This window comes from Triturus cristatus, chromosome 2_1 (genome assembly GCF_964204655.1).
Source record: "Triturus cristatus chromosome 2_1, aTriCri1.1, whole genome shotgun sequence".
Classification (NCBI taxonomy): domain Eukaryota; kingdom Metazoa; phylum Chordata; class Amphibia; order Caudata; family Salamandridae; genus Triturus; species Triturus cristatus.
Window position 1 is genome coordinate 984006147 of NC_140581.1, and position 15504 is coordinate 984021650.

Here is a 15504-nt window from a genome sequence, read left to right on the forward strand (position 1 = left end):
GACATATGCGATCTCATCTGCGACTTTGATTTGGACTGCCTAATGATAACCGAAACTTGGTTAACAGAAGATAGCAATCCTGATATTGCTGCTTCCCTACCTCAAGGCTACTCTTTCTTTAGGCAGGACAGACCGGAAGGCAGAGGTGGAGGTGTCGCCATTATACTTAGGAACACCTTCCCCTGCCATTCCTTTAGCCTAGAGCCCCTAAAAAACACGGAAGGCCTAGGTTTTTCAATTAAATTGAACGAGCAAACCTCCTTCTCTGGTGGTCTTATTTATCGCCCGCCCGGTAATGCCACTGAATTTCTTGATTCATTGTGCGATTCCCTGGGCCACTTTCTTCTCCGGTACCCCCACTTCACCCTACTCGGGGATTTCAACCTACATCTCGACTCCAAATCTGATACTCAAGCCATCAATTTTCTTCAAACACTAGAAATGTTTAATCTCCAACAACTAGTCTCCCAGCCCACCCACCTGCTTGGTCACACCCTTGATGCTGTATGTACCAATCTCTCTTCTCTTATCACCCTGCCCCCGCTCCCCCAAATTTGGACTGATCACAGTTTGATCTTGTTCCACATCCAGAGCGTGCGCTCCCCCTCTCGCAACAATACTAACTCACGCCCCTCCAACCCTATCAATTGGAAAAAAGTCCAAGAAAGCTTGACTCTTAAACCTATGAATCAATCCCATACCCCTACCCTGTCCGGAAATGTAGAAGTTGACGCCGACCTCTTTTATAACTGGCTCGCACAGGAAATGAAAACCAGAAACCCCCCTAAACGTCAAGGCATCTCTCATAAAAAATCCAAAATTAATGCCCCCTGGTTTACCCCCGACCTTGCTACCTCTCACCTACTCTGTAGGAAAGCAGAGCGAAAATGGCGCAAGTCTTACGACATCGACGACCGTCTCTTATATATTCAAACAAGGAAAACCTATCTTTCGAGTATTAAATCAGCTAAAAAATCCTACTATGTGAACGCCATCAAAGAATCCCATCAAAAACAAAAGACTCTGTTTTCTATAGTAAAGTCATTCACCCAGCCCAAAGCACTGCAACCAGAAATACCTCCATCACAAGACTTATGCGACAAAATTTCCGACTATTTTGAAGACAAAATTGTTTCCATTCAAAGCAATTTCCCCCCTTTCTGTACCTCTTCATTTTCCCCTCCCTCTGACTCTTTTTCCGGTAATTTGAGCAGTTTCTCCCCTGTAACACTGGCGCAAACCAGAGAAGTCATCCTGGCCTGCAAATCAGGCTCCCCTTCCGACCCCTGTCCACCCAAAATTCTTCACCAACTTATTGACGTAATCAACCCAGCTATCAACGACATAGTCAACTCGTCGCTTAGCACAGGAATTGTCCCCCCCCGGTGGAAGAAAGGAATTGTCAAGCCCCTTATGAAAAAGGCCAATAAACCACCGTCTGACCTGACCAATCTTCGCCCGATCTCACTACTCCCAGCCTTAGGAAAAATAACCGAACAACTGGTCTATAGAGAACTTAGACAATACCTGGAAGTAAATAACATACTCCATCCACAGCAGTCGGGTTTCCGTCCCAAACATTCGACGGAAACAGCGCTGATAGAACTATCAGACACGATCAAACTGCTACAAGATCAGCGAAAAAATTCAATCCTCATTCTTCTTGACCTGACCGCGGCGTTTGACACCATTTCCCACTCTATCCTCATCAGTAGACTGATGAACATAGGGATCTCAGACTACGCTTTATCCTGGTTAAGATCATTCCTTGCTGACCGATCACAGACCGTCGCTCTGGGCCCTTTCCATTCAAAAGAGAAGACGATTTCCTCAGGCGTCCCGCAGGGTTCTATCCTAAGTCCCCTCCTTTTCAACATCTATCTCATCCCACTTCTGTCCTTGATTGAATCCTTTGGAATACCAGTAACCTCCTACGCCGATGACACTCAACTCATCGTGCCCTTGGACGGTAACTCTACCAGCGCCGAGCTCAACCTCAAGAATTGCCTAACGGAGGTCTTCCATTGGATGAACGCAAATCACTTGAAGTGTAATTCAAATAAAACGGAGATTCTCCCGATTGGAAAGAACACCTCCTTCTGCCCAGCCCTTTGGTGGCCAGACGACTCAGTCGCTCCCCCCCAAACTGTAACAACGGCCAGGAATCTAGGCGTCATTTTCGACTCAGATCTCTCCTTTGATCAACATGCTAAGACTGTAGCCGGTAAATGCTTCGGGATAATAAGATCTTTAAGAAAGTTCTTCAACTTTCTCCCTCTCGACGCCAGAAAGAGTGTAACAGTAGCCCTTATAATTTCACGATTAGACTACTGTAACGGCCTACTGGCAGGGGCAAAAAAGAGCACTCTCGCGAAACTTCAGAGCGTGCTCAATACAGCTGCTCGACTTGTTCTCAAACTGCCCCGTAGAGCTTCCATCTCCGCAGCCCTTCGATCCTTACACTGGCTGCCTCTCCACAAGAGAATTTTATTCAAGATTCTATTTGTCGCCTTCAGAGCTTTCAATGAATCCGGTCCAAAATACCTGCACAGACGATTTCCCCACTACACCCCCAGGCGATCTCTCCGCTCGTCCCAGGACAACCTCATCCTTCCTGCAAAGTATAATCTGAAGACGAAGGGAGGTAAAACCTTAAGCTACCTGGCCATCAAAGCATGGAACAATCTGCCCAAACACCTCAGGCAACAAACCCAAGAAAAACCATTCAGAAAGTTTCTGAAGACTTGGATCTTCAGCCTCCCCGATGACCTCACTAAAGCAGCCATCTAACCCCTTTCTGTCTCCAGGACCGGTCATCAAGGATTCTCAGCGCCAAGATGCTCCTTCCGGAGCGAACGCTGCGCTCTACAAATACCCCTACCAAATACCAAATATATCGGATAAGTTTGGCACGCCCTGTATCAGAGCCTGTGACAGCTGTTTTTCGAGCATAGTTATGGTGTTACTCAAAACAGCCCAGCCACGTCTATATAGGGAATTTTGATTGAGAACAAACTGTTGTGTGAACCCACGAATGCTGGCTTTAACCGTGTCCCAAACTATGCTTGGAGAAGCAGAGTTTATATTTATTGCTATAAATTCGCGTAAGTGTGCTTTGAGTTGTGTTATATAATCTGTGTTAGATAGTAAGTGTTTGGGAAATGTAAATGTCCTAGGTTTCCGGTTAGTCTGTGGTAGACTAAATGATAATATAATTGGGTTGTGATCCGAAGCAACTCTTGGGCACAGCTCGATGAAGCTATTCTTTATAATATTATCTGATGCCCAAGCCATATCAATTCTTGAGCAGAGTTGGTGGGGGGCAGAGTAGTATGTAAAGCCGGCAGTGGAGGGGTATATTGTTCGCCAAACATCTTTTAGATTGTGGATACGTCCGAGTTCGATAAGTGCAGCTCGTGAGCGGCGCATCCTCTGAAATGCTCGGTGTCGGGTAGTATCAATATTGTAATCCATAATAAGGTTGAAATCCCCCATTATAATAAGTTCTCCACTGCTGTCCAAAAGTTCAATATTTAAGCTATCTATAATAGACGGGTCATCAATATTCGACCCATAAAATACACAGAAGGAAAAAATATTGTCATCCCAGAGCATTTGAGCAATAGCCCAGCGGCCAGCTTTATCCACCTTAGTTTTAGTTAGTTCTATATTTAATCTTTTCTGTGCCAAAATAGCGACACCTCTAGTTGGAATACTGCATTCTGAACGCACAAGCACGTCGTATCCTAACTGCCCCAGAAGTTTACGGTCTGTATAGATGATATGTGTTTCAGTGAGCAAGGCTATCTGGGGCTTATACAGATTAAGCTCTTCAGAGACAAGCCGTCTCTTATTCCTGCCATTGAGTCCCGCTACATTCCAAGCCAAACATCTGATTCTGTGTGTCATTTCGATATATTAGAGCGCTTTGCCTGTTTTTGATTTTGATTTTTCATGCTGCATTGCAACAAAAAATTATAATAACAGATTACCTTCCCCTCCAACCTGATCATTTTAACATTAACATTAACATTTTTATCCCCCCCAAACCCACCCCAAAAGGACCACCCTCGGAGGTTCAGAATGAACCCCCTATCCCGAAGAGGAGGAAAACCTCTTATACCCAGCTGCCGGTGTCTGGGCAGCACAAAAGAGAAGCAGCAGAGGAGGTCAGCCTGCTAGACAGATATTGGATCTTTCTTTTAATATAATTAAATTGCAATTAGTATACTGTAGTTTGTGTGATTGAATAAATGTGTGAGTGCTCCTATCCCCCTTTTTTTTTTTTTTTGTCGGGGGAGGAGTCAAGATGGCGGGCTGACTCGCCACGGAGCTGCTGCAGCGGAGGTCTCTGCTAATACCTCAGTGGAAGATGTGGATCTACGCTGAAAAACCCAAGTTCTCGAAAATTTAAAAAAGAAACTGATGTTCGAATGTAGCTGCGACGATAGTGCTCCCCGCACCTATTTCGCTTAAACTTTGGCGTTTGACAAGGTCTGACAAGACAGGGCATAACGTACCTGTTGATACAAGGGCTAAGAACACAGCGAGCACAGCGACGCAACGAGCAACAGCAACGAGCCCGTTCATGGCTCCGGCTCCATCTCTCGCAACAGCTGCGGTCTAATGGCTCCTCCCAGGTAGAGTCCCTGGGTTCCGCGGCGGAGGGCTGTACGAGCATACATCGGAGCTTGGTCGGAGCTTGGTCATCCCTCTGTGTGGGCGTACATTCACACTCAGGGGGGGCCTTACAGCATCAGAGGAGCAACCAGAAGATTAAGACCCAGATGGGAGCTCTAATCAGGGGCTTCCTTCCTTGATTGGTATAACATACAGCATACGGAGGAGAACTGCCCCCCCGACCGTGGCCATCGTTCAGAGGGAGCTTCCAGAGGTATGAGAGGTGGGGTGCTTGTCGCTTCTGGGGTTTATTTTTCACTTTAATAACCCTGCACCCTGGCTGTAATCGGATTGTGCTTCCATTTGGCGGGTTTACGTCGAACTACTGAACTATTGAACTCCGAATTGATGCTTCTTATCTATAAGGCACTCCAGCGTCTGCTGGGGTCAGCTTGTTTTGCTCTCCCCACGGTGCTCAGGCTTACGGACATCTGCCTTCTCCATAGCTCCAGACTGTTGCTGCCTATCCTTCCGGCGCTCCTTTCTCATCATCCGGGGGGGAAATACGCGGACAAGCATATATATTGCTCCTCCATGGCCCCTAAGTTGGTAGCGCGAGGCGCCCGCACTGGGCGAAATATATCTCACCAGGCTGGGCGAGCTTCGGTCCCTATTCTACGAGCGAGTCACACCTCTTCTGCAGATGGGCTCGGGGGTGGAACTGATACGGGCAGCGGCTCTGACCGACCCCCGATGGATACATCTAAAACATCTAATACATTTAATATGGATAAGCCCTTGATCCGCCCTCCCCTCTTGGCCGCTCCTACTGTCTCTCCCTGTGGTGAAGGGGGGCCAGGACTGCCTCCCCTCTGCAATAGCGGTTCTTCGGGGGAAAATATGGATTTAGGGCATCTCTCTGCCCCCGGGGGTGCGCTCCCGCCCTGTCCACCGTCTGCCTTGCCGGTGTGCCTGACTGGTGCCTCGCAAAATGTTGAGCCTCCATCTCTCCAAGCTAGGATTATTAGTGAGGTTACGATTCCTGGAAATGCTGAAGAGGTTTCAAACACGGCTCTCCACTCTTCAATCACTTTGATAGCCTCACCTCCGATTAACGAACTTCCGGAGCTTTCTCTGCTCACTCCAGCTATCCTGGGTGGAGGGTTGGGTGGACAGGGAGAGACTTCCCATGACCCGGGAAACTTAGGCTTCAATCATGACAACGATGCAGAGTCTGATGAAGAATCCGAATCGTCCCTCAACTCTCCGGTCAACTCTACAAGAAAACCCACACGGAAAAAGGGGAGGTTCAAGGCAAAAAACAAGCTAAAAGCAGGCAAATCCTCAGCTACCTTGAAAGCCGCCACTTCCACTATACCACCACAAGGCAAGCCCATAGCTGAGAACAGCCCTCTCCGCAAATGGATCCAAGCCAATGGAAATGTCAGGAAGATGGCTTTACGCTTGTCCGGTGCTAACTCCTTGCAGGGAGATCAAACAAAGGAAATGTCCCTGGCTCAATCTCTAGTACAAATGGACATATCAGCATCCTCCTCTTCACCCCCTGCTCCCGGTCCTGCACCCACCGATTCATGTCTACCTGTCTCTAATTCTTCAAATGACCCAAGTAGCCTGACTACTATATATACCCAGGAGAAAAGCTCAACAAATAATATCACAACTCCTAAGCAAACTTCTCTGCCTCTTACTGTTCCAGATTTTCCTCCCTCTGATCATATAAACTTCCCGCTTTCCTCCGATCTTGATTCTGACAGAACGGGAAAACATAGCTCTCCCCTCAATATCATTCTGCAGACTCTTTCCGACCAACATAAGGAAACACAATCACAGTTTCTCCAACTTAGAGAGGATAATACCAAGATACAGCACTCCATTCAGGACTTAAATAACAAGGTGGGAGGGGTCGTACAGGACATAGAATCTTTACAGCAAAGGGTCTCAAATGTGGAGGAGACAGCTGCCTGTAATCAGAGTGTGGTCAATAAATATCAGGAACAGATCGGAAAGCTGCAAGACAAGGTGGAAGACATGGAAAATAGACAAAGACGCCTCAACCTCAGACTTTTTGGCATACCCGAAGGATCGGAAGGGGCTGACCCTAGGGCATATATGGTATCACTCTTTCAGAAAGCTTTCCCGGACCTTTCCGACTGGGATTGGGACTCTCAGCTCCAGAGAGTTCATAGACTTCCCTCTTTCACAGTAAATAAGGCGAACAGATTTCCTCGTCCCTTTCTGATCTATTTTGGGAATTTTCTCCTCAGGCAGGCTGTCTCACTTAAAGCTAGGCCTAACTCGCCTGTCACGATTGATTCTATCACCTTTTTCGTAAGATCAGATCTTAGCAAAACCACTATGGATAGACGTTGGAGGCTACGCCAGCTCATTGATCCATTTAAGGCTCTAGGTGGCCAGGCCTTCTTGCAGGAACCAGCTCGTTTAAAAGTCATCCATGGTGGGCGGACATATACATTTATAGACGAGAAGGAGGCAGAACAGGTTCTAACTAAACTAACACCTTAGAGCAGAGGGAGATCTATACTTCAATATCTCAACATATAGTCAGGGGGAAAAAAAAGGAAAAACACTTGATTTTTAATATACAGTGCTGACCCAACATCACTTCATACCTACACAGGGATAATGGGAAGGGTAGGGCAGGGAATGGAAGGGAGGGATAAAAGAAAGGTAAAGAGAAGGAAGGGGAAAGGGTAGTCGGGAGAGTGGGGGGGAAAAAAAAAAACATGGAGTATGGCTTTGAAGCCCCGCCCACTCTCCGTCCATATTTGTAATTGGCCTGTGTCATTGTCCTTCGTAAATGCTGGCTTCTAATTCCTTAATAGGCTTGTTAGTCCCTCCTTAGTATCGCCTTGTCTTCTAGTGTAACCTCCCATGGCGACTGGCCCGTTTACTTCTGTTGCCACATGGTAAATCTTATTTAGTCTGTAAGCACTATTTTCTTTAATGAGTTTCTCCTACTGCAGGCACGACGTGCTTTCCTTACATTCAGCGCACCATGCCCGCTCTCACTTTCAAGCAGCCTCAGATAATGACGGACGCTTCTTTGAAGTGAAACAGGTCTCGCATTTACAAGAGTTTGAGCTATTGCCATTGTAAATGACAATAGCTTTAGTCTTGCATTTACGAGAGTCTATTGCATTGCAAATGCTTGTTTGTATTTGTTTTAATTTGTGGGAACAATGCATTGCTAAGTAGCTGAACTCCCACTTACTTTTGAAGTTTTGTGGGTGCTTGTAGGCTTTTGTAAGGCTCATTCCCACCCTGCTGGTTGGAGATTCAGTCACGTCATGAGGAGTAACTATGCCTCCAGGGTGGTAAAGTGAAGGCAAAATTCCAAATAATTTTCACTCTGAATGAAAAAAATAAAGTTTAAAGAGCAATTTCACTACTGGATCATCTGTTAAATGTACACAGACAAAAGTGCCAGAGGAACTTGGTCAACCCACGTCAGCTGTTGTATCTCTTTTACTGTGAGTGACAGCATTTTCCTTGATCACATATATACGTCTGTCCAAAAAGAAGTGTGTGTTAGTAGTAAGGCTAATTGGCCAGCACTTTACTTTGCCAATACTTTTCATCCCATTCTTCCTATTTAGGTCTCGCCTGAGCCAGCGCGCATGCGCTGCTCTTCGAGACTTTTTGTAAGGGGGCTTCAAAATCTGACCACACGCTTGTGCGTGTGGTTTGTTTTTGGTCAGAGGCTATTGGCATTTGCGTGCATATTTCTAAGAAAAACAGTACGCAATTGGGCAAAGGCGGGTGCATGTCCCGCCTTTGCTCCGCCCACGGCCTATTGCTTGCGGTTACCCGCACAGGCACCATCTGTTTTGAATTATCGTGCCCAGAAGCGTGCGCGATAATTCAAAACAGATGTTTCGCTGTGGCGCGCACTACTCGTTAAATTATAGTTGTGCTGATTAGTGTTTACACTTCAAAGAACCGACCCGATGCTCAACTATAGACCCATATGATTTGAAAGTCTAGGGCCATTATTTTAAAGAGCAAAAAACGTGAAATCTACAGTTTGTTTAAGTACAACATTCAGTTTGTGTGGTAACTGTAGAAAAGTTGCATTGGTTAGTAAAGGCTCGATTGTAATAGTTAAATGAGTGAAAATCTTTTTTTCTGTATTCACTGAACTTTGCACCTGTATTTATTTTAGTAATTTGACACCATGTGTTGGGTTTGTGATTGGATGTGACATCAACGATTGCATTACCAAACCAAAGTATGATAAAGAAGCAAAAACGTGTGGAGAGGGTCCCCCACAGGGAGTATGACATTTCAAACAAGACATTTCTGCTACAAAGCGAAAAAAGCACAGATAAACAAATGTTAACTTTACGGGTCACGGTGGGCGCCTTAGTAATCAAACTATCATGTTTTCATTAGCAACAGCACAGCTCGTTCGATTGCCACACCAAATCTCGCAGATTCTAACCACAGAACACATGAAATGAGGCAGGTTTTAAAGCTTCCTACCGCAGAACGATAGAAAAGAATTGTAAGTTGTTTGAGCACTACTCCAATAAGTAGACTGAATTCGGACTACTGCAGCCGTACAATCTTGCTTTCACTATTAATATTTCAACGCCGTTTTTGCGTGGAAAGCATTACGTATTTCGGCTCAATCGGGCTCTGTAATAGCAGAGAGTGTCTGGTGCATGCTCCAGTGGGTAAATGAGACAGGGTGCCCAAGCTGTCACAATATTGATGAAACAATCACATTTGCAGTTCAAAACCAGGCTGTCTCACTGTCGCGCAAAGTCTGTTTGTTTATTAAACTTCCCCCTAAACAAAGCAATCTGGAGAGACCGCGCGCGACATCCGACGCTCAACGCCCTGAAACATATTTTTGGTCATAGCACGTGCTATGCAGAAACGTGGAAGACGCACCATGTTCACACATCAGATTGCTAATTTCTGACACCGTTGCTGTGTTAGTGATGTATGTATTGTAAGGGAACGTATCCTTTGTGATGTTCCATAATAGCATTGGTAAGGTTTTATTCTGAAGTGCGTAATGTTGTGGGCAGATGAGAGACAGTCGTGGGGAGATGAACTGCACTGCTTTTGCCTGGCATTCCTAAAGACCTCTTTCTTATTAAATAAATAAACTTTGTCAATCCTCCGTTATTTTGCTCGACGTCTATTTGATACAATTTGGTAGTACCATGCTTCTTCGGCACCCAGCGTTCTGGAGGTCCTGTGGATTCGTAAATTTTGCTGCAGCAGGTTTTACCTCCAGTGAAAGCCTTGAGGAATAGCAAGTATATTGTGGCCTGTTTGATTATTTTTTTTGTGTTCAGATTTTATATAGCGCAAACTCGACACGAAGGTATTGGAGCGCTTTACATGAGCATCAGTTACGTTACACAAGGATACATTCATTTTTAGGTCATAGCCAATATGTCTCGCTTTTGGGACCTTATAAGTATATCCTTGGTGCAACAGCATCAACTGTTGCATGGCTAAACACTTATAAGGTCCCGAAGGCGAGACCTATTGGCTATGCCTCTGCTTGTTTGTATTCTTTAAAGTTAGCATGGTGCGTGTAAACCATGTCTTTTAGTTGCAGTAATTCAAAGTCAATACTACATATTCTTGGCTACAATAAGAATACTGTGATGCAAGTAAACCTGCCTGCTAGGAAACATTTGTACTGCGCTATAATATTATATGCAATGGTTACATTTCTTTAATTCTAAACCTTTTTGTAAGCATATGGTCCCCATGCCTAATTGGTGGCTTTGTATTTTTTTAAATGTATAAGACCGTCCTTTGAGACCGCTATAACTTTCTTGCTAAACTACTGTTTTTCCGTAAAAAACATACAGATTATACATGAGTAGAGGGCTTTTTGCCATCAATTAGTTTATTCAAATGTTGTTCTTATTTTGCTTCCAAGCACCAGAGCATACAACATGGGTCAGTGGGTCAGGCCACTCTACCTACTAGGTTCCTTCACTTTGAACCTGTACTCATTGTTTTCATCCACCTAAAATAGTTCATTTCTCTGCAGGTGGAAAGCTGGTTCACAGTATGCTTTTTATTTTAGTTATAATAACTTAAAAATGAAATCTCTTGTTTTCTTCCACTCCTGTGTAAAGTTTAAGTTATAACATGTTTAAGTGGCATTGTAACATTGTAGCTGCCTATGATTTGAGGGTTCTGTGATGGTACAATGCATACTACAACAACGCATGCCTGAATCACGCGGTCTCAACCACAAACAACGCTTTGTCATGCATGCCTTTACCATGCAATTTTGTGGTAAAGACATGATTGGTAAAGGGCATTGTGTGGTAAAGATCACACCCCTACCTCCAGTCCTGAAAATTGTCCCTCTTCTCCTGCCCTCCCTGGGCTCTAAAAACTGACTCCATGCCCTAAAATCTACCCCGACCGCAGCTCCCCGCCCTGAGCCCTAAAAACTGCCCTAACCCCTGAAAACTACCCCAACACCCCTGAGCCCTAAAATCTGGCTCCCTGTCCTATAAACAACCCGACCCTCCCTGAGCCCTAAAAACGACACCACCCTCAAAAACTACCCCCACAAAACCTGGCCCCAGCCCCACTTAGCTGACTGCGTCCTCTCCCGATTCTTCCTCTTCCTGCCCGCCCATTCCGGCATCTAGACCGCGCACTGCCTTAACCACTCATATACGTGGTTAAGGCATATGCATGGTTAAGGCAAGCGTGGTTCGGCTTGCAGGGAAATGGCACACATGGCTCAGCCCGTATTGTTAAGGACGTTTCCAGTGATTTGAGTGCTTGGCTAGGTGTTGGCTTATTATTGTCTCCTTCACAAATAATAATAATGAAATATATGGCATAAATGAAAAAGCTTGCTGATTTTTTGTAAAAATCCACTAGTATAAAAAACGTTAACATTGTAGATTTTTTTATTTAAATTTTTTATTTGAAGCATAAGGCAGCTGTGTGTAGGTGACTGTATATTTTCTTTTTTCTTTTTTATGACATATGCTCCACTAGAAATGTAACATTACACTAGCTTACTAAGGCCAGACCTGTTGGCTATGCCAATACTTGTTATTTCTGTGGCAAATGCTTGCAATAAAAAATCAAAAACCATTGCCAAAGGTTGCTAAGGCCATGCCTATTGTCTTTTTTTTATCAATGCTTATTCAATTAGCAGTTTGTTCATCCATTTCAGAGCCAGCTTTTTGCCTCTGTACAAAGAAAGCTTCAAATTCATCTAGTTTCCTCTCCCCTCAACTGTGCACCCTAATCTCATGTTTTTAAAATAAATTATCTGGGTAGCCTCTTGCTCTTATGGCTTTTTGAATTCCCACAAGAAATATGGGCTAACCAGGGGTCTTGTGCAACTAGGGTGTGGTTAAAGTCCAATACAAGCACACAAGTAGGGAGTTGTAAGGCTGATATCCTTCGGGATCTTGTACGCGCTATATAAAATTTTATAAATAAATAAATAAATAAGGTTGAATGTTTGAAGCTGTGACTTCAGTGTCTGATTGTGAGACCCTGGCTTCCAGTTGAGTTGCTTGTTTTGCCACAGACTAACCTTTATCACATCGGAAGGTGTCTGGTTACAAAACATGTGGAGGTGGAAGATTCTTAACCCCTGTTATAAGTTTACCTTGCCAGTATCAGCTGATTACTTTTAAATTACATGCGTATATTCTATCCAATAGAAAATAGTGTTCCTACATAGAAGAAGTGTCGGTGGGTTCAGGTAATGTCAAAGAGCTCATTCCAACATTGCAAGTACACATCTGCAACTTCTCTTCCTACAAATTCCCTCTTGTTTTTCCTTCCTGGACCTCAATAACTGCTGCAACTTCCTGTATTCCTGCATATTCCCATGTGTTACTCCTTCCCGGACTCTTTTTCTACAAATCCCCTTTTGTTTTTCTTTCCTGTAACTATATAGCTGCTGGAACTTTTCTTGTTCCTTCAAGTCCGCTCTTGTTATCCCTTCCTGGTCTGTGGTATCTGCTGCAACTTCTCTTTTTGCTACAAATCCCCTCTTGTTATCACTTCCTGGTCTGTGATATCTGCTGCAACTTCTCTTTTTGCTACAAATCCCCTCTTGTTATTCCTTCCTGGACCTCGAGGGCTACTATTGCAGTATCTACTGCTACTGACACCATTTGAGTAGGTTGTTTATCACCACATCAATGTTCTTTTCCTTCCACAGTTCGATTTCAGTTGCACACAAGGCACACTCAAACTGCTGTGAAGTATCACCCCAAATGTAAAATCTCTTCTAAACCTTTTGCACTAAGAACTTCTGTCTAAGCCCGAGGTACCAGTAGTACATCCTTCCACCTAGGCCCTAGGACGCCTTCCATGCCAGCAGGCTGTTGGCGCTTGCAGTGCCGGCATTCTCCCTCCATTTGAGGGGAGGTGCGTCGCCCCACAAGCCCCAGAGCTGAAAAATAAAACAGTAATAACGTTTATTTACTACAGTTTTATTTTTTCAGCAACCGATCCCGAACTGAGTGTCTGGACGGGGCAGAGCCAGCGCTGCCGAGTGGCAGCAGCAGGGAGCTGTGCGCTTTAAAATGCAAGTCTGTTTGGCTTGCCATCTTGGGACATGCGCATTTTAAAGTTCTCTAATTCAGCTGTACTAGACTACTGGGTTAGAGAAAGTGCAGGCCTCCAGTGCTCATAGGAGCGCTGAGAGAGCCGGCCCTATCCAATCCAGGCGCTGCTTTCATGCTATAAAAGCAGCGCCAGGATTGGGTGGTGCAGTTTCTTGCATCAGGAGCTTCCTGGGAAGCACCCAGGGAAGAGGTCGTCGCGCTGCGGAGGTAAGTGAATTTATTTGATCTTTTTGTGCCCCCCACCGTCCTACCACCCTCGGTACAAGCCAGCCACCACTGCTGACAGTAGTAATGGGCACAGTGACAACGCTGGTAACGCCACACTATAAACACCAACGTTCTGTGTTGTATCAGTCCTAATAGCCATGTTATTGCACGCTATACATTTTGATGGTGCTCCTCTTAATGCTGGCCGGTGACTAACACTCAGAATAATGGTCAATGAGGAGCTCTGGCCCAGAATGAGCACAACTTGACCAAATGTATGGATGCGAAAAAGAGCAAACAGAGGTTGCGACCCTTCTTTTAAATTTGCAACCTTTCCACAAATGAAAAGAAATGAAGAGGAAATGTATAAATTAGCAACTGGAACCACAACCGTTAAAAAAAAAAGATCGTTTTTAACCAGTACAAAGTGTTGTCGGACTGCGAATCCAAAAGTCATAATTAATGACTCGTGAGAGATACGTGGCGAACCCGACCCCAATTTCTTATTAAAATGTCATAAACCAAGCGATTTAATTAGCCCTCTTGTTGAAGTTAAAAATACGTTTTATTATAAAAATTTCCTAAATCAAGTGATTTAATTGGCCCTCTGGTTGAAGTTTAAAATGCCTTTTTATGTTCACTGCAGCCTCTGACATTCCCTGTAGCTGGGCCTGCACTGTTCACGCGCAGGATGGAAAACAGGCTGCTGACTCTCCTCTCATTCTATCCCACAGGTTGTTGGTGTGGCGCAAGCTATCAACAAAAGATCTGGAAGCAGCGGGACCTTCACTGAACAAGATGAAAAGGTACAGCATGTACTTTGTGCTCTGCAGATATTTCATTGTCAGGGGAGCGGGTTGGGAGAGAGAGGGTGGGGTTAAGAAAATATCACAAGGTCAACAAAATCCACTAGTGGCTAATTATTTCCTTAAACATAATTCCTCGTACTCGTTGTGCGTTTAGGAGGATGTACATGGTGTTTTTCCATTTTATTGCATATACTGCATTTGTTTCCAAGTTTAAGAAGCCCTAGATGACAGACTAACAGTCTTTTTTTAGTGCCAACTGCTACATGGTTTTAGACCAGGGGTCTCCAGCCTTTTCTGTAACAAGAGCTACTTATGTCCAATGAAATTACCCTGAGCTACTATTACTAGTGATGTAAAAGTGACCATCCCATCCAAGAGTGTCAGCAGGGTTTCCAGCAGTAATGTAAAAAAGGCTTTGACAATTTTACCTGAATTCTTACATGGGTAGTACATACACACCATAGCTACAATCCCCTGGCATTGCGGTATAACTAGGAGTAATACATCTCTCCAACTCAAATAATAGATTTAAGCACATTTTGAAAATGTAACTCTTTTTCTACAATCATCAGCGTATGAGTGGTGAAAATATACTCAATTTTGTCTTGCATACATGCTTTTTAATTTGGTATACATATAATAATTCAACCAAGCAAAAGGACACATACAGGAGAGCTACTCACAGGTAGCTGGAGAGCTTACTCACTGGAGCCACCTGTTTTAGACTATATCCAAAGTAGGTTGAGTGGCACGGTTCTCTAAAAAACATAAGTCTACATTTGTAAGATTAGACCTATATTTTGTTGTAGACATTTGAATGTACAACATTTTCAAAGAATTCCAGGAGTACTCTCAAATATAAGTAGCTACATTTGCATAATTGCAAAAGGTGTACACTAATGAATGTGTAAATTATGTAAACGATAGTGCATTTGCTAAACGTTTTTTCCTTACATGAACAAAATAGTTGCCTATTCCTACCAGTGAAATGGATTTACTCATTCCCTTGGCAGGAGTAAATCTTCAATCAGTCCTTGTATAGAAATGGACCAAGAAAAGTATTGCAAATGATAACAAACTCATAAGTTTGTGCTTGTGCCCAAACTTCCATGGAATGCCCACTTCCCACTCATGGAAACAGATTAGGAGCAGTTCTTCTACCATGTAATATTATGCAATACTGGTGGTAATATGTGTGAGAGAATGGGTTATGGGTGTAAAGTAATGTATTATCC

General features: G+C 44.2%; 1 protein-coding gene across 5 annotated transcripts in view; it reads left to right on the top strand.

The window, feature by feature from the left end:
* PDE5A (phosphodiesterase 5A) overlaps positions 1–15504 on the top strand; it is a 708225-nt gene that overhangs the window by 319519 nt on the left and 373202 nt on the right. For all 5 annotated transcript variants that reach the window (XM_085634223.1, XM_085634230.1, XM_085634240.1 and 2 more), the window contains exon 4: positions 14195–14266. In XM_085634223.1, the coding sequence (XP_085490349.1) occupies positions 14195–14266 (72 nt within the window). The remainder of the gene's footprint in view (positions 1–14194; positions 14267–15504) is intronic.